The 20,203-nt window shown below is 42.9% G+C and overlaps 1 protein-coding gene across 1 annotated transcript in view; it reads right to left on the reverse strand.

Moving 5' to 3' along the window:
* The window catches only part of LOC308392598 (sodium channel protein type 4 subunit alpha B-like), a 65,130-nt gene that overhangs the window by 15,522 nt on the left and 29,405 nt on the right, over positions 1-20,203 (reverse strand). Inside the window, exons 19-27 of the mRNA XM_080875676.1 lie at positions 19,508-19,571; positions 18,526-18,680; positions 17,047-17,220; positions 10,408-10,509; positions 9,207-9,491; positions 8,999-9,052; positions 8,744-8,881; positions 8,524-8,628; positions 4,896-5,166 (exon numbers count right to left, since the gene is read on the reverse strand). Coding sequence (XP_080731802.1) covers positions 4,896-5,166; positions 8,524-8,628; positions 8,744-8,881; positions 8,999-9,052; positions 9,207-9,491; positions 10,408-10,509; positions 17,047-17,220; positions 18,526-18,680; positions 19,508-19,571 — 1,348 coding nt within the window. The remainder of the gene's footprint in view (positions 1-4,895; positions 5,167-8,523; positions 8,629-8,743; positions 8,882-8,998; positions 9,053-9,206; positions 9,492-10,407; positions 10,510-17,046; positions 17,221-18,525; positions 18,681-19,507; positions 19,572-20,203) is intronic.

Genomic DNA, 20,203 nt, shown 5'->3' on the forward strand with positions numbered 1-20,203 from the left:
TAATCCATCCAATTTACATGGTTTATTAAAGTAATCAAATTACAGCATTTACATTTATCTTAGACGACTTTTAATTAACTGCTTTAGGCCACTTACAATGTTTTAGAAAAATTGGTTTTGTAGCATGTTAACACTATTGGAAGTAAAAATAACTTGAACTCCAGTTTTGAAAACACAACTTTCTTTTTCTTTTTTTTATAAAGCTCTGACTTGTATTATGAGTATGACTCTGTGGGAGAGAGTCTGTAACTCTGTCTGCAAAATACAGTAAATAATGACCAATGTTGGGCAATTAATTATTTAGTTACTTCTTCAAAAGAGTAACTGAGTTATGCAAACAACAAAGTTTTTTGCAGCTGTTTACCTAAAAATGCAGCCAAAGCGTTTTTTTAAACAAACATTTCAAACTATTTACAGAACAATCAGCTGTTCTGCATCAAATCTGATGCCACACAAATTATTTGTGCCGCTCCAAAAAATAATTTCTGTCCACTATGAGATGAAGGAGAACAACAGCCTGATACCTGCAGGCCTGACAGCAGCAGATGTGTCACTGCTGTAACACCTGTAACACTCAGCAGGCGCCTCATTGTTCTGACACACAACAACACTACTGACCACACTACACACTAACTACACACTAACTACACACTAACTACACACTAACTACACACTAACTACACACTAACTACACACTCCAAACACGCTAAACGTCACAAATCTCAAATCTCTCTCTCTCTCTCCCTCCCCCCCTCCCTCTCCCCGCCTCTCTCTCCCCCTCTCCCTCCCCCTCTCTCTCTCCCCCTCTCTCTCCCCCTTTCCCTCTCCCTCTCCCCCTCTCCCTCTCTCTCTCCACCCCTCTCCCCCCCTCTCTCTCGCCGTCACTCCTAAAACTTCCTCCTTCCTAAACAACTAAAGGCCATGTTGCCATATCATTTTTTGATTGGTCGACATGGTATATTTTTCGACCAATAGGAAAGGGTGGGGTTTTTTTGGTGTTGTTTTTGCTCGCAGGCTTTCGAGCGGTTTCCTTATAAAACGCCGTTTTTACCGTTTCTTCCTGCAGTAAATATAAACAACGACAGTATTCAGGAAGGAAAACAAACACTGCAGATATTTTATCATAACTCTGGTTTTACGTGGCCGATCAACACAATTTAAAAACTGGTATAAAGTCCACACTTTGTCCGTCAGTTGTTCCGTCTGTCCTGCTCACATCTCCAATGGTTGTACACGTTGTCATTGTTGTGATATTTTGATACCATGGTAGCATTTACAGGATATTGTTTTATAGTGATATTATACAGGAAAACTGTTACTCAATAAGGCCCATTTACTAGTTGTTTTTCTCTTTCTCTGTGACCCAAGAATTAATGTGTAAGAATCACAGGCTGGTACCTCAAGGTCGAAAATACCACAGAGATCACTTCCTTACTCCCATCCTCCCTTCTTTATCTCTTACAAAAAGGCTCGTTAAAGGCCAGGTGGTTTGTTTCAGAATTCACTAATGAAAGAACTCTGTATTCTATGTCTAGGAGTGTATTTTGCTGGGATGATCATAAATTGTAGCTGAACTGATAAACTATACAAAGGATACTTCTTTGCTCAGAGGGCAGGAAGACGCTTCCTTATTTGGTCTGTACCGGTTTGAACTGAGAATCTGCTGACACATGAACCTTTTTCCTCTATATAAACTGTTGTCTGATGAATAAACCTTTGAGTTGATTTTGGGAAAGCAACCTGAAGCAGTCTGTGTTTCCTTGTTCTCCCAAGCTACTCCCGACGTCGTAACTAACCTGCTGAACGGCATACCTGAGTGTTACTTTGAATCATTTTGAATCTTATAGGGTAAAGACAAAACTCTGCTTATAGGTGCCCACGCCTCGGAGGAAACCCGATCCACGGATGACCCGGGACGGAGATTTCTTTCAGTCATTAACGTGGCTTCACTCCACAGCAGCCGCTTTGCTAAAACACCGGTGTCGGCACATAAGGACGCGTCATAGCCTGTCAGCGACGTTGATTGGCTGCGTATATACGAATGTGAATCGCATCATTGGCTGGTGTTAGGTTTTGTATTGTTGATTGTCATTTATGCTTAGAAATATTTAACCATATATGCTTAGAGGTGTATAATCAATTGTGTAGTGATAGGATGTGTGATCTTTAACAGGCTGCAAAGGCTTGGTGTGTATTCCACACTAGAATGCACACCCACATCCTGGGAGCACGAGAGAGGTCGTACCTTCTCTTATTGTTTTATGGTAGGATTAACGTAGCTACGTCTGTTCTAGTCTAAGTGCTTTTTGTTTAGATGAACTGTTGGATTTTCCAGACCAGCAGGTTAAGGAAGTCGTTTATGGGGTCACATTCTGACCACACACACACACACACACACACACACACACACACACACACACACACACACACACACACACACACACACACACACACACACACACACACAGTATTCTTTGTTTACATGTATACTTATGTAAGATGTTATATGTTAATGACCCTATGCATATTCATGTAACCACAGTAAAAGGAGTGCTATGGGGAACCTGGCTGAGAGTCTGATGGAGGTCAAGTGGTGGAACGACACTTGGCTCCAGGCAGGTCTCCCTCATGCATGAGTAACATGAAGAACTTTGCCTACTTGTTTCTTGCTTGCTGTGTAATTATATTGTCTTCAGCGTTCCAGCGAATAGGTTCAAGCTACAAACCTATCAGCTGGACTATGGGATAAGGTGGCATCGTTCTGATCCCATACGGGAGCAGCCAGTCACTCACTGACTAACACTGCAGAACAGGATTGTTAAAGTTTTAAATTTAATTTCAGTGCAGGTTAGATTTTCTTTTTTTTTTGTGCGCAGATACCATGCCAGCGGTGTGCAATTGCCCATGCGTGCAGCTTAGAGGGAACATTGCCGAGGATACTTGTTTGTCAAACTTAGCTGAAAATGTTTTTTAAAAAATTGGTTTTGTAGCATGTTAACACTACAGTATTGGAAGTAAAAATAACTTGAACTCCAGTTTTGAAAACACAACTTTCTTTTTTTGTTTTTATAAAGCTCTGACTTGTATTATGAGTACACTACACTACAGACTAGCTAAACGTCGCAACACACGACAACACACGACAACACACGTCACAAATCTCTCTCTCTCTCTCTCTCTCTCTCTATCATTTTTTGATTGGTCGACATGGTATATTTTCCGACCAATAGGAAAGGGTGGGGGGTTTTTTGGGTGTTGTTTTTGCTCGCAGGCTTTCGAGCGTTTTCCTTATAAAACCCGTCAACAACGACAGTATTCAGGAAGAAAACCAAACATTGCAGATATTTTATCATAACTCTGGTTTTACGTGGCCGATCAACACAATTTAAAAACTGGTATAAAGTCCACACTTTGTCCGTCAGTTGTTCCGTCTGTCCTGCTCACATCTCCAATGGTTGTACACGTTGTCATTAACGTGGCTTCACTCCACATCAGCCGCTTTGCTCGCTAAAACACCGGTGTCGGCACATAAGGACACTGTCATAGCCAGTCAGCGACATTGATTGGCTGCGTATATACGAATGTGAATCGCGTGATTGGCTGGACTATGGGATAAGGTGGCATCGTTCTGATCCCATACGGGAGCAGCCAGTCACTGACTAACACTGCAGAACAGAATTGTTAAAGTTTTAATTTTAATTTCAATTCAGGTTCGATTTCTTTTTTTGTGTGCAGAGACTGTGCCAGCAGTGCGCAATTGCCCATGCGTGCAGCTTAGAGGGAACATTGCCGAGGATACTTGTTTGTCAAACTTAGCTGTTTAAGAGGACACCTAAGTTGTTAACAGTGCCAGAAAGAAAGGTGCCAAGGGGTCCAAGAGTATCAGCAAATTGGCCCTGTGAAATATGGTTGTCGAACAGCATGATTTCTGTTTTCTTCTTGTTTAATATAAGAGAGTTATCAGAGAGCCAATCTTTGACCTCTCTCAAACACTCTAGCAGACAGTGTACTGATGACCAAACATCACCAGAGAGCCAAAAGTAAATTTGAATATCATCAGCATAAAAGTGACAGGAGATATTATACTTCTCTAAGACAGAGCCTAGGGGCAGCATATACAATGAAAACAACATAGGGCCCAACACAGATCCCTGGGGCAAACCACAGTAGAGGGGAGCAACAGAGGAAGAGCAAGTAAGTATGTAAGACCTGTCCGACAGATACGATCTAAACCAGTTCAAGGCATTACCCATTATGCCTACTGTGTGCTCAAGCCTCAATAGGAGGATATTATGGTCAACCATATCAAAGGCAGAGGTCAAGTCCAATAAAACTAAGAACGTAGAGCACTCTGAGTCGGCAAATAAAAGAAGGCCATTAAGGACTCTCAGCAGCGCTGTTTTGGTGCTATGGCGTGGTTTAAAGCTAGACTGGAATTTATCGCTGATATTATTTGCATCCAAGGAGGCCTGCGTCTGTGAGAGGACCATCTTCTCCAATGCTTTAGACAACAATGGAAATAACACAGACACACCACACTCTTTCTTCTGCTTTTGATGCCATAAGTGGAGGTTTTCCACACAGGCCAGGTTTGGATTTGGGGGGTTTTCCCCTTAATAATAAACACATTCATTTAGAAACTTCAGTTTGCGTTTACACGTGTTATCGTTGACAAATATTTTCATTGTTTGATCTGAAACATGTAAGTGTGACAAACATCAGGAAATCAGGAAGAGGGCAAAGACATTTTAAACTGCAGAAACCATGACACGGACTGACTTTAGAGTAAAAACAGGGAACATTGTACTTCCTGTTACAGCCCGCAGACATTTGCAGTAACTAACCAAACTGAGATCAGATAAGAAAAGAAGATTGTTTCTGTGTGTAGGACTCACCTATAATGGACAAAGTGAGAACCACAAAGTCCACAATGTGCAAGACATTTCTGAAGTAATGCTGTCTGAGTGCAATGATCTTCAGGATAAACTCAACAAGGAAGATGGCCCCAAGGATGAGATGGATCCAGTTCAGGACAAGTGACTTCTCCTCACTCTGATCATCAGTCTCCACCATTAGAACCACCATGTTGAAGAAGATAACCACCACCATGAAGATCTCAAAGTACAGAGCGGTGACCAGGTCAAACAGCCAAGCCAGGCAGCAATTCTGGAGACAAAGACGTAAGCTTTAAACACTCCGGCAGTCAGTCGGTTTGCTGACACTGCAAATAGTTTTCAGTAAAAACCCTCTTACAGGAGAAACTTTGTGATCCAATGTTATCTTAATCACTGCTGAAACAGAATTTGTTTCTTCACCTCCACAGTAGGAGGCAACAGGCTAATATATGAAGGCTGGTGTAAGAGTCTGATTGACAGCTGATGACTCTCTCTACTGCACAAAATGAGACTCGTCCTTACAGTCATTAATCTGACAGCTCTAACATTCATTACCTTTATTACTGCAACGCCTCCATACGTGCCTTCACGTGCTACATATGAACATATATCCATAAGTATCTGGACTCTGATGCGTATTTTAGTGTCTGCACACCGTGAGTTTTAAAGGTTTGTAAAAATATTCCATCAACTGTTGTTTCATGCAGTCCCCCGTTTTCAGAGGCTCAAAGGTGACAAACAGTAAAGCCCATTCCCTCATTATTCAATGAAAGTTTGAGCAGTTACAAAACCTGAAACTGATTCAAGGTGTTGTATTTAGGATCAGAGCATCTAATTGAGTCAAGGGGATTCTTGAGGAGGTTGGTGAAACTCTTTGAAAGTCTACGATCAATACAGAGAGTTTACAACAAGATGCAAACTACTGGTTACACTCAAGAAGTGCTAGAATAGATTTTACCAGAAAACATCTAAAGGAGCGTGTACAGGTCTGAGAAACATCTTTGGGCCGATGGAAGCGAGATGAACTTTCAAATCAAATCACTTTTATTGTCACATCACATGTGCAGGTACTCTGGTACAGTACATGCGAGTGAAATTCTTGTGTGCGAGCTTCACAAGCAACAGAGTTGTGTTAAAATACAATAACATAAGAACAAGCAAAATATAAGAATGGGTAAATCTGAGAATTATATGAATAAATATATGTACAGTATAAGAGTGTATGTGCATTACTGAATGTGTATACTAAATATAAATATCTACGTGTGTGTGTGTCTATACATATTTTAAAAATTAAATAGAATAAACAATAAATAAAATATATAAAATATACAGAGGTTGGTAGTTGGACATGTGCAAAACAGTGGCATTTATATACAGTGTGGAGTGCAAAATGTTGAAGTTCTCTTAAGTGAAGCTGAGGTGACTATGAAGTGTTCAGCAGTCTGATGGCCTGATGGAAGAAGCTGTCTCTCAGTCTGCTGGTACGGGACCGGATGCTGCAGAACCTCCTTCCTGATGGAAGTAGTCTGAACAGTTTATGGCTGGGGTGACTGGAGTCCTTGATGATCCTCCCCGCTTTCCTCAGGCAGCGCTTCCTGTAGATGTCTTGGAGGGAGGGAAGCTCACCTCCAATTATCCGTTCAGAGCACCGCACTACTCGCTGGAGAGCTTTGCAGTTGTAGGCGGTGCTGTTGCCATACCAGGTGGTGATGCATCCAGTGAGGATGCTCTCAATGGCACAGTGATAGAAGGTCCTGAGGATGCGGGGGCTCATGCCGAATCTTTTCAGTCTCCTGAGAAAGAAGAGGCGCTGCTGCGCCTTCTTCACTGTTTTGTTTGTGTGTACTGACCACGTAAGATCCTCAGCCAGGTGTACCCCAAGGAACCGGAAGCTGCTCACTCTCTCCACAGCAGCGCCGTTGATGGTGATGGGGGTGTGTACTTCTCTGCACCTCCGGAAGTCCACTATCAACTCCTTTGTCTTTGCGACGTTGAGGGTGAGATGGTTGTCTTGACACCAGTGGGTCAAGGCGCTGACCTCCTCCCTGTAGGCCGTCTCATCACCTTTGGTGATAAGACCCACCACTGTAGTGTCGTCCGCAAACTTCACAATGATGTTGGAGTTGTTAGTGGCCGTGCAGTTGTAGGTGTAGAGTGAGTACAGGAGAGGGCTCAGTACACACCCCTGTGGAGCACCAGTGTTCAGTGTGATGGGGGATGAGGTGATGCTGCCCAGCCTTATTCATTTTATTCACCCCAGTTTGAATAACACCTTGGGACTTGCGCCAGAAAATAAAAAAGTCAGTAATTCTAATAGGTTTTAGGTTCAGGGGATTTACGCAAATTTGCGCAGGGTTAGTAAATCTAGTGTTAAATTAAATAAAATTAACTACAGCTAAGAGGCAAACCAGGTTGCTGTGCGAATCGGTTGATTAAATTATTGCAGTTACAGCGCAGACCTATGATTGTTGGGAGCAGTTCTGATTGTACAGTCTGACAGCTGCAGGGAGGAAGGACCTGCAGAAACGCTCCTTCATGCATTGAGGATGCAGCAGTCTGTCACTGAAGCAGCTCTGCAGCAACATCTACATGCATGGGGTGGGAGACTCTGTCCATCAGAGATGTTATTTTGGCCAAAGTCCTTCTGTCTCCCACCACCTGCACTGGGTCCAGGGTGCATCCCAGAACAGAGCCGGCCTTCCTGATGAGTTTATCTAACCTCTTCCTCTCAGCTGCCGATAAACTGCTGCTCCAACATACCACACTGAAAAAAATGACAGATGCCACCACAGTAAGAGCTGCCAGTTTGTCTACCATGGTGGTGACCATGGTGGCCATTTAGAAGTCGGCCATCTGGGATACAACTTTTGTTTTTTCAATAGGAAGAGAGTTAAGTTGGCTACAATAGGTGACACGGGGGAAAGGACGCTCTTTCGAGGATTCCAATGTTCACATGTTGGACAGAGAGGACAGATGTTTAAAAGAGGAGTGAAAGAAGCCATTTAAGTCCACCTGGAGTTTACAACTCTCTGCCATCTATAATCCAGTTCTGAGATCCCTCCCCAGACGCCTTAACACCCACTCACATCCTGGGCCATCTGGCCTCAGGAAATCACATGACAGGGTGGGGCCGGGTTTCACCATGAGCTCACCCGAAACCCTGGCTGATTGTGACCCACACCCGTTTTCACACCTTGGCTCATGTGATTAGGTAGAGGATCATCAGGGGGTCCTTTGTACCTCTTTGGGGGGAAACTCCCACTGGGTTTCAATCTGGGACTCTCCACCATTTGACCTTAGAACTGAAGAAGCTTCTCGGATGAGAGCTGAAACGTCTTCAAACAACTAACGGTTCTCTTTCCAAGCTCCTTAGATTCCCATTACTTTGGCATTTTTCACAAATTCAGCAAAAGAGCTCAAAGATACAACTTGAAACTGGTTGTTTCCTGAGTTGTGCATCATGTGTGGACACAACATTAGTTCATCCCTTGAGTTAGGAGCCTCTTTTATGCCTGAATGGGTCAGAGTTGGGTAATCTTCTGAAAGTGGTCGGGTACAAGGACTGGGCTAAAAATGAAAATCAGCCAGCAGTTGACAAAGACTGAAGAACTATATCTGAACTGACCTGAGGTTGTGGAACAGTTTTGTTGCGTTTTTCAGAGAATCGTTTCTTTATGGTGCTCAAATATTTCTGCTGCTGGTCCGTCACAAAAACATGTTTCCCTCCGAAGTAGAGATGAGAGACAAGAGCAAAGTTAACTGACAGAAACAGGAAGAACGAATTCAGCCAACACTGTGGAGCTTCTACAGACTGATGCCCAACTGTGTGCGTGTGCGTGACCTATCTTGTGTCTCTGCTGGTGGATCGTATCAATGATGACTCTAATGAAGAGGTTCAGCGTAAAGAAGCAGCCGATGATAATGAAACAGATGAAGTACAGGTACATGTACACATTGATCTCGTAGTGCGGCTGGTCTTCCACCTACACACACACAGACACACACACACACACACACAGTGGTTTTAACACACACACACAGTAGTAATATACCAGTAATAACAGCAACAGTAACAGTACTGATCCAGCGTGTATACTGACTTGTCTGGAGTCCACAGCTGCATACATGATGTCCATCCAGCCTGAAGACGTCCCCTGACCCACAATCAACACAGAGTTTCATTAGAAAAACAATGAATTCAAGCTGTATTACTAAATGATACTGACTTTAGTTAGCTTGGTTATGTTTTTTCCACACAGTTGATGGTTTTATGCATTCTAACTAACAAGTTAGAGTGTTCACACTGACCATGATCAGCAGCGACAGGAAACCCATCCCCACATTGTCAAAATTAAACGTCCACGTCTTCCAGTTGACCTCAGAGAAATTCTGATCCATCAGTGAAAAGCATTCAGTCATGTTGTTCACCACGTAAAAGGAGAAAAGCTCCTCTGAAGTCTCATTGTAACAGTAAGAAAACTTTCCTGCAAACAGATTCACTCCTATCACGCTGAAGACAAGCCAGATGACCAGAATCACCAGCAGCATGCTGAACATGGAGGGCAGCGTCACGGCAAGCACCTTCAGCACCACCTGCACACAGACAGAGACAAAAAGGTCTCTGCTGTGAATCAGCTCACATCCAGTTAATAAGCTGCCTCCACGTTGGCTCTCCATCCAACAGGACTTTAGTTCTGTCAGGAAAGTTCACTATTAGCTACTGAAAGACCTGAAAACCTGTAAACAAAAACTAAGCAAATGATATACAACGTAAACAATCATTCAACTTGGGGTGTAAATTGTGTGACATGCAACTGGCTTTATACTAGGGTTACAAGGCATTGATAAGTCCTGGTAAGACCAGTCGCCTCTCACACCTCCGTCATTAGGACAGCTACACCCTGGGGAACCCAGTCTTGTGCCTGGCTGACCAAATGGAGCACAGCCGCCAGTCTGTGGAGTAACCTCCTCAAGTATGGGAAAACTTTCCTCTGAACATCAAAGGACAGTGTGTTCTTTTTGTGTGGTCATACAGATTTGGGAGGCTGAATAACGGGTTGGCGATTAAAACTCACAAATGCAGACCTGCACGCATTACTGAGACAAAAGTGATAAAGTCCTTCTGCTTACACCAGCGATTAAAATACCTGGGACACGTCTGTAGGATGGACAACCGAGAAATAAGAAAACAAAGATTGTTTGATGAACGCTCCCTGAGTTGGGTGAAATCGAAGAAACTGTTAGGGACAGATACCCTGCAAATAAGGAGAATGATGATGGATAGGACAAACTTTCAGTGTCTATGGGAAATAACAGACACACCCTAAGGACTCAAATCTCCTAAAAAGGGAGCACAATGATGAGTAGAGCAAAAGAGAAAGTCACACGAACTCTACAAATCATTTAACAAGCAAAGAATTTTATAAATATTTGATCTTCTTTCTCTAGCAGAAGAGTACACCTACATCCTGCTCGGCAATGTCTGTATCTGTATGAGTGCCTGCCTCACCCTCATGCCCTTGAAGCGAGACGGGACCCTCAGAGTCCTCAGAGCTCTCAGAGGCCGGCTGGTGTATCCAAGCATGTTGCCCATCAGGGAGAACAGAGACACCTAGAAGACAGCACAGCGGTGACAATGTGATCCACCTGTCTCTAATAATCGGCTACAAGCCACAGGCCTTCGAGATGGCAGTTGTTAAACATTACTTAAATACAACCCCTTGTCCCAGCTGTCTTAGCTACTTATAGGCCAATCCCCAGCCTTCCTGTTATCGATTCTTGAAACAGTAGTTGTCAACAGCTAACATATCATCTGCAGAGGAATGGCTTATTGGAAGAGTTTCAGTCAGGTTTCAACTGTAGGAGATCAGGTCTTTACTCTGTCTTTTGTATAATGAATCTGTAGTGATCTTTGAATGGTTTCTGATGCAGGGGACTGTTCTGCTATCATTCTGTCCAGTGTTAGTGCAGCCTTTCATACCATTTACCATAACATTCTGCCTGACAGGCTTGAGGTTTAGGCTGGTGTATGTGGCTCTGCCTTAGACTGGTTTTCTTCTTACTTATCTGACAGGACTGTCTCTGTTAGAACAAACCATTGTATCTGTTGAAGTCATTCTGATCAAAGTTGTCATTGTTGTGTTTAAAACTGTAAACCTTTTCTTGAACTGCGTGCAGATATTTTTCCTCCCCTACATCTAGCATGGTGGGGGATGCTATTAGCTATAGCGTTTAACTGCAGGCACACTTGCATGTAAGATTCTGGTTTCCTTATTTAGTAATGAATGTTTACTTCCTGCCATTTATGGGCTCACCTGTGCTTGTATATGGTGGACTGTTCAAGGAGTTGGGCCATGTATCGATATATAAAATTTTCCAAGATGGCGCCGGTGTGCATGGCTGGCCGTCTTCGACTCCGTCTGCGCCTCGGCGTTGTACTCCTTGGGTCTTTATCTTTGGCACTTTGTTCTCTAGGTGATTGTACGCTAATAACCTATGATAGAAACACGCTCCTGAATCTTCGTTTCTCCTGTTCTCAACGACCGAACTGTCTTGGGACCGCGGGTGATGCCATTCCCCTGATGCCCGTCTCTCCCACTCATCTGACCGATTTACCTCTTCCCATGCCCCGCAGGATACGTCCCAGGAGACGGGGTAGAAGGAGTGGTGTCCGTGTCCGCTTCAAGGCTTATATCAGAGCCATGGCTACGGATTACCCCCCTACTAGCTGTGAATTTTCTCGTTTCATCCACCATCTTGGTAGCCGCTTTGTGGCTAAACTGCTCAACCACCGTTGGATATGTCCCGTTGGCCCTCAGTCCTATCCTGCCTGCCCAGTGGCCTTCCACTCTGCTCGTTCTTGGATATCACTGCCTGGCCGTGGTGTTCAACAAAACAACCTCAGTACCCTCAAACGAGCTACTACTAAGGACAGGACTCCTCGGACTCGGATGGCCTTATTTAATGTTAGGTCTCTTTCTAATAAGGCCTTCCTCTTAAATGATTTTTTTCTCTCCTCGGGTCTGGATGTTTTATTTCTGACTGAGACATGGACCTCTCCGGGTGAGTTCATCCCCTTCTCTGAACTTCTCCCTTCTGACTGTGCCTTTTTTAGCTCATCGAGGCTTACTGGTAGAGGTGGTGGCTTAGCCTCGGTTTTTAGAAATAAACTTGAGGCACGGCTGCTACCCTCCCCAACCTATTCTAGCTTTGAAGCTCAGCTATTGGAATTGACTGGCCCTCGAACTACTCTGTGTGTCGTGGCTTATCGTCCGCCTAAATATCATAAGATGTTCATCTCTGAATTTGCTGATTTTTTTGGGTTCTATTCTTTTTAAATATGATTCTGTAGTTATTTCTGGTGACTTCAATATTCATGTTTGTTGTATGGATGACCACCTGTCTAAAGATTTTTCTGCACTGACTGACTCTTTTAATCTTACCCAGTGGGTAAATGAACCTACTCATGTTAAGGGTCACACCCTTGATCTGGTTTTTTCATTTAACGTGGATATATGCATTAAGGAAATTAGAAATACTGGACTTTCTGATCATTCCCCGGTCATCTTTGACGTTGACCTGGGTATCACTGACCCTTACTTGGAGGTTCCTCTCCATCCTACTCGGACTATTAACGCCGATACTGTGGTCAACTTCTCTACATCTTTTGTTAATTCTTCATTTAATATCTCGGACTGTTCTATCCCACACACACTTGAGAATTTTACCAATACTTTTTTAACTACATGCTCCTCGATTCTTAACACTGTTGCACCTATCAAACACAAACGCCCCAGAACCTACTCGCAATGCTGGTTAAACGACTCTGTCCGTGTTCTACGGCGTTTGTGCAGGCGTGATGAGAGGAGGTGGAGGAATGATAGACTCCAGTCATCATATGACATTTTACGTATTAGCCGCTCGAAATTCCAATCTGCTGCCAGAATGGCTAAAGCAGCCTTCTTCGCTAAGATTATTACTTCTAATGGTGACAATCCTCGCATCCTATTTAAAATTTTTAACTCAGTGGTGAATCCTCGTCCCTCTATGCCACTCTCGTGCTCCCCAGGTCTCTGTGAAAAATTTTCAAACTACTTTCTAGATAAAGTTTTATCTCTTAGATCTACGCTTCCTTTGGTGGCTGACAGTATGTCTAATCCTGACTGTTCTGCTGCCTTACATCAATTTGAATTAATTTCACTTCCCACTCTGAAGCGTATAACTGAGAAACTAAACAATACTAATTGTGTACATGATGTTCTTCCATCTCGTATAGTCAAGGATTGTTTTAATGTAATTGGACCCTGTCTATTGTCTATATTGAACCTCTCCTTGCTTTCTGGTTATGTACCTTCAGTTCTTAAACATGCTTTTATTCAACCCGTTTTAAAGAAAAATAACCTGGATCATAGTGATTTTGCCAACTATAGACCGATTTCCAAGCTTCCTTTCTTGGCTAAAATCCTTGAGAAGGTGGTTCTACTTCAACTGCAGACCTACCTGGACGAGAATAATATAAATGATAAATTCCAATCAGCCTTTAAACAACATCATAGCACTGAATCAGCGCTGCTTCGTGTTTTTAATGATCTTTTACTTATGGCTGATAATGGTCGTCCTTCTGTTTTAGTTCTATTGGATCTTTCATCTGCATTTGATATGGTTGACCATAACATCCTAGTCGCAAGATTAGAGCACTCTGTTGGCATTAAGGGCACTGCCTTGGACTGGTTCAAATCTTACCTCTCCAATCGGCTTTCTTCGGTACATCTGGCCTCATCTTCCTCTTCCCCTGTACCTGTTTGCTGTGGTGTCCCCCAGGGTTCTGTGTTAGGCCCGACCCTTTTCTCACTGTATATGCTTCCTTTAAGCGCTATCTTTGAGAAATACCACATTGCTTTTCACTATTATGCGGATGACATCCAGATTTATTTTGAGTTACATGATGATCTCGCTTTATCTTTAAATAACTTTCGTGAGTGCATGAGTGAGGTCAAGAAATGGCTGTTGGCAAATACTCTTATTCTCAATGAAAAAAAGACTGAAATCATGATTTTTGGCAGTAATGCCCTTCGCGCCAAACTTCAAGATGCCTTTGGCTTTCTTACTAGTTCTTTCTCTGATACTGTCAGGAATCTGGGTGTCTTGTTTGACAGCTCCTTTAAACTTGATAAACAGGTGTCTGCTGTTGTCAGATCTAGTTTTTATCAGCTTCGTCTCATCTCCAGGGCCAGACACTATATCCCGTATAATGACTTAGAAAAGCTCATTCATGCTTTTGTAACGTCAAGACTAGATTACTGTAACTCACTCTATTCTGGTCTCCATGTTACCCTTCTACATAGATTACAGACAGTTCAGAATGCTGCGGCACGTATTCTAACTAAAACCAAGAAGTTTGACCATATTACTCCGGTTCTTGCTGAGCTGCATTGGCTGCCTATCAAATACCGTATTTAATTTAAAATTTTGCTGCTTACGTTTAAAATTATCAATAATACTGCACCAACCTATCTTAAGGAACTTTTAAACCCTTATGTCCCTGCCAGGGCTTTAAGGTCATCCTCGCAGTTATTGTTAGTTCAGCCCAGATCTCGGTTGAAATCTAGAGGCGATCGATCGTTTGCCTTTGCTGCACCTGAGTTATGGAACAGCCTCCCGATTGGCATTCGGGAGTCTGATTCTATTTTTTCTTTTAAAGCACGCCTTAAAACTTATCTTTTTGAACTTGCCTTCTCTACCCGTTAAATGCTGACTGTTAACTGCGACCTATTGCATTAACTTTTTACTATTCCTTCATTCTTGGTGTTCTCTATCATGCGGCACTGGGTCTGCTATAATCTATGTGCTGCAGTCCATTTTATTAGTGGCTTTCTACTGTGAACATTGTCTGCTGTTCTTATTATATTTGATATTAATGCTCTTAACTGTATTATTTTATTGTTTTTTTGTAAAGCACTTTGGTATGCCTAAGGCTTTTAATGTGCTCTATAAATAAAGGTTGTTGTTGTTGTTGTTGTAATATTGGATTCTTCTCTGGCTTCGACTTGCATATAAAATATTCATCATATCGCTGTTCATTTCATTTAAGTAACATTTCTAAGTTATTTTTAGACTATTGTAATAACCTGTTTTCCAGCTTGGACAAATCATTGCTTTCTTTCTTCATTCACAGACTCTGGATTTTTTGGTTGTTCCCTGTAAATGACTAAAGACGAGGGGGCACAGAGGCTTTCAGTCTGTGGCACCAAGGCTGTAGAACAGTCTACCACCACAACTACACTTAGTGGACTCTGTGGACTAAAATCTTTGTTTAAACAGGCTTCAGAAGTTTTATTGGAATGATTATAGGTTTATTTATTTATTTTAAAACTACCTGTTTATTTTATTTTATTTTATCAAATATTTTTATTGAATATTTTAGCACTTAATGTTCAGATTTATTTGACCCTTTTGTGTACAGCGACTCTGTGAAAAGTGCTTAATAAACAAATAAACTTAATAAATAAACTTTGCTTACTTCTCATAGAGTTCACAGCACAGAAACAGCTTTAGTGAAGGTTACAAATGATCTTCTTATGGCCTCTGACAGTGGACTCATCTCTGTGCTTGTCCTGCTAGACCTCAGTGCAGCGTTCGATACTGTCGACCATAATATCCTATTAGAGCGATTAGAACATGCTGTAGGTATTACAGGTACTGCACTGCAGTGGTTTGTATCATATCTATCTAATAGACTCCAGTTTGTGCATGTAAATGGAGAGTCCTCTTCACACACTGAGGTTAATTATGGAGTTCCACAGGGTTCAGTGCTAGGACCAATTCTGTTTACATTATACATGCTTCCCTTAGGCAGCATCATTAGAAGACATAGCATACATTTACACTGCTATGCAGATGACACCCAGCTCTATCTGTCCATGAAGCCAGATAACACACACCAATGAGTTAAACTGCAGGAATGTCTTAAAGACATAAAGACCTGGATGGCTGCTAACTTTCTGCTTCTTCATTCAGATCAAACTGAGGTTATTGTACTCGGCCCTGAAAAGCCTAGAAATATGGTATCTAAGCAGATTCTTACTCTGGATGGCATTACCTTGGCCTCCAGTAACACTGTGAGGAACCTTGGAGTCATTTTTGACCAGGACATGTCCTTCAAAGCACATATTAAACAAATATGTAAGACTGCTTTCTTCCATTTGTGCAACATCTCTAAAGTTAGAAATATCCTGTCTCAGAGTGACGCTGAAAAACTAGTTCATGCATTTATTACTTCCAGGCTGGACGACTGCAATTCATTATTATCAGGATGTCCAAAAAACTCCCTGAAAAGCCTTCAGCTGATCCAAAATGCTGCAGCAAGAGTCCTGACAGGGACTAGAAAGAGAGAGCATATTTCTCCTGTTTTGGCTTCCTGTTAAATCCAGAATTCAAAATCCTGCTCCTCACATACTCTTAAACCAATAAGGTCTTAAATCATCAGGCCCCGCCTCAGATGGCCCCGCCCCTCCCTGAGCCTGGTTCTGCTTGAGGTTTCTTCCTGTTAAAAGAGAGTCTTTCCTTCCCACTGTTGCCAAAGCGCTTGCTCATAGGGGGTCATATTATTGTTGGGTTTTTTCGGTTTCCTTAACATTACTGTAGGGTCTTGACCTTATAGTGTAAAGCACCTTGAGACAACTGTTGTTGTGATTTGGTGCTATATAAATAACATTGAATTGAACTCGATTAAATTGAACTGACCTCATTGTACAGGAGAGCAGTGAAGCAGCAGGTTCATCTTACCCAGCCTGACTGTGTGCTGTTAGTTTATCTGTTCAAACTGAAACAACCCCATTTCTTTACTACAACGTCAAATACTGACATCCTGTCAAAGCCGCCCACATCTCAGACATGAACAGCCCGTCCTTTAGCTTCGGTGCCATCACCAATGCTGAGGTGGGTCTATGATCCCCAGCTCCACACATGGTTAAATGCCCCACATCATTTTTCGTTCATTCCAAGATTTAGCCAGAATACTCTTACTGATACAACCCTCCCCATTTACCCAGGCTTGGGACCAGCACCAGGACAACACTGGCTTGTGGTCCCTCCGTGACTGGCTTTGTAAAATACTGCCAATAATCGGTGCTGCCGATTGTGCTCTTACATCTAGGATGAGGAAGTCGAGCCAGCACCAGAAGCTTGTGAAGTATTTCTTGAATCCAAAAGCGATCCACTTCAGTAGCATCTCCACCAGAAACACGAAGGTGAACACCAGGTCTGCCATCTTCAAAACTCTCTGCAAGACTGGACGATGCCCCAGGTAGATGTCCTCAAAAACCTGTTCACAAACACACGCCTGTTTACTCACAACAAGCAGCATATGAGACGATCTGAGGACAACCACTGTCATTCTAGCAGTGTGACCTTCTGGTTTAACAGACGACCTGCTGTCCTGTTTGTTCTTCATGAGCTCTTCTTTTCTGTCTGTGTTTTTTCCCACCACCCTCCGACACATCCAGGAGATGGCTGCTCCTCCCTGATTCTGGTTCAGATGGAGGTCTCTTTCTGTTAAAAAAGGGATTCTTCCTTCCCACTATCACCAAGGGCTGCTCTTGTCATCTGATTGTTGTGATCCTCTCTCTAATATTGTAGACTGTGATCATCTGCAACTCTGGCGCCTTAGTGAGGGGATGTTTTGTGTCTTTCAGAGCAGCACCTCTGCAATAATAAGACATAACTTTTCTACCCATGAACAGGAAACCACCCCAACAGCTCCAAAACCCAAAAAGGTTGATTCAGTTCATCTGAACGTTTTCAGTGGGAGAAACGTTTCATCATCATCAGGTGACTTCTTCAGTCTCAGCGGACTGCAGGTTTCCAACCTTATAAACAGTAGATTGCACAAGCAGATGACACAACACAGAAAAGCCACCTCGTCAGGCCAGGACTCTGCAGTCTATTCACACCTACAGGCCAGTGGACACTCTTTCAATGATGAGGATGTAACATCCTGGACAGGGAGGAACGCTGGTTTGAAGGCGGAGTCAAGGAGGCCATTTACGTGAAAAGGGAAGGACCATCTCTGAATGGAGGAGGGGCCTAAGGGTACATCTGTCACCATCTTACAATGCTGTGATTGCAGCCATTCCCCAACTCTCTGTGAATGGGACTCATGGTTATTGATCAATCGTCTTTGATCAAATGGTCAAAAGAATTTGCATATTAACGATGAAGGAACTGACCTCCCAGCCCATTGTTCCTTCAGTGGTGCTAGTTTCAGTCAGTGTGCAAATGTCCTGTTTATATGGTTGGAGACCTGCAGTCAGCTGAGACTGAAGAAGTCCCCTGATGATGAAAGTTTCTCCTGAAAACGTTACGACCAGGTGTACAGATTCAACCTTTGGGATTTACTTACCTGGATGATTGAGCATGCATCAAGACACTGATCCAAAAGTGATTTCAAAGACCAAATCAACTGTCTGTGGGTTCATGCAGGTCGCTATCAGTGCCATATGTTTAGCTTAGTGGTTTCAGTGTGGAGTTAAGCCAGGAAGATAAAACATGTCCAAGTGAGTCCAGGGTTTGAATGTGACATGAATTCATGATGTATATTGTCAAATATGTATTGACAATGTCTGTTTACCAGAGCTGCACAGCTCAGCAGGATGATGAAGACGATGAAGCCCTCAAAGAATTTGTGTTGCACGATGCAGAGGCAGGCTCTCCTGAAGTTAGACCAGACCCTGCCGGTACCCTGGGATGTGTCTATTTCCAGGAACGGACAGCAGATGTAACAGCCTGAAACACATCAGAGGCGTTGCTGACTGATTGGCTTCTGTTCTCTTGATGTAACGGAAACAGCTGCAGTGCAGGAACTTTGATATCATCTCTGTATGTCACAGTTTGTTGAACTTTTAAATTGGGTCTACATCATCCATCAAACTGAGGCACTGAAAACTAAATCATGCACAGAAGAACCAAAAGCTGCAGTTCCTCTTGCAGAGGCTCCAGCAGTGAGCCGGTCCCCATAGATTTAACATGTCCCTATGTTAAAACTTTACAGCACAAATAAACATGTTTACAGCCTGAGACCAAATCCATATCCATAATTTCCCCCTTTCATGACAACTGTAAGAGAGTGAGAGAAGGTTTGTATTGAGCCTTAAAGTTGGCATTATTAGGGGCGTGGCCTCTTTGACTAACAGGTGGATGGTGACACAGGCGGGTGTAGCTGCTAGCTGTCTGCCAATTGCAGTCCCTGAACTGTACCTCTGGACCATGTTTGTGCTGTTGGAGTCTTTTGGATCATTTTTATTACAATCATCTGACCAATAATATGGCTGCTGTGAGGTTGACTGGACCAACAGACATTCAAGAAGTCTGAGGTCCAGTTTCAGGGACTGAAACTTGAGGATTTTATTTGGATGTTACTGAACACTAATTAGCAGGTATCCGAGTCTGTGTGATCCAAATATGGTGAAAAAATGAACACGTTTACCAAAGCTCAGCATTTACGTAATTACTCTCACTGCCAGAAGAGGGAGACAAAGGTTTGTCACTGCAGGTTTAAACTATTTTACATATAATAATTTGATATAACAGTGTGTGTGTGTGTGTGCTCATACTGTTGCAGCAGCAGTCCTCAGGTTCTGGATGAGTTTCATCTTTACGTTTCTGCATGACGTCACACTGCAGACACAGAAGTTCACAAACATAAATAAACTTTAATGTCCTAGTTACTTTAAAATACTGTCACCGGACTAAGTGTTCACACTCTGAAAGCTCACGCGGTTTATGTCTCGGGTCTTTACTGTGTCTGTGAATTCAGGATGGCTGATTTCAGTCCTGTAAAAGTCTGATGATCACCTTCTTTAAACTGTTGCAGTGATTTTAACATCAGCAGCTGCTGATGAATTTCAAACAAAAACCTGAACTTTACACGGTCCAGTTGTCTGCTTTAAACCTGTGTGCTGTGGATGTGTGTGTGAAAGCATCTCATCGCTGTGTTTCACTCAATTCATCATAAAGACAACTGCAGTTATGCTGAAGCTCTGATGATGCTGCGGTCACATCGAGGGTGGAGAGATGTTCTTCATGCACAGGGATCACAGTGAGGAAAATAGTACTGTGTAATAATAAATAATAATAATGGATTGGATTTATATAGCGCTTTTCAAGGCACCCAAAGCGCTTTACAATACCACTATTCATTCACTCTCACATTCACACACTGGTGGAGGCAGCTACAGGTGTAGCCACAGCTGTCCTGGGGCAGACTGACAGAAGCGAGGCTGCCATATCGCGCCATCGGCCCCTCTGGC

Source organism: Rhamphochromis sp. 'chilingali', assembly GCF_963969265.1.
Source record: "Rhamphochromis sp. 'chilingali' genome assembly, chromosome: 2".
NCBI lineage: Eukaryota > Metazoa > Chordata > Actinopteri > Cichliformes > Cichlidae > Rhamphochromis > Rhamphochromis sp. 'chilingali'.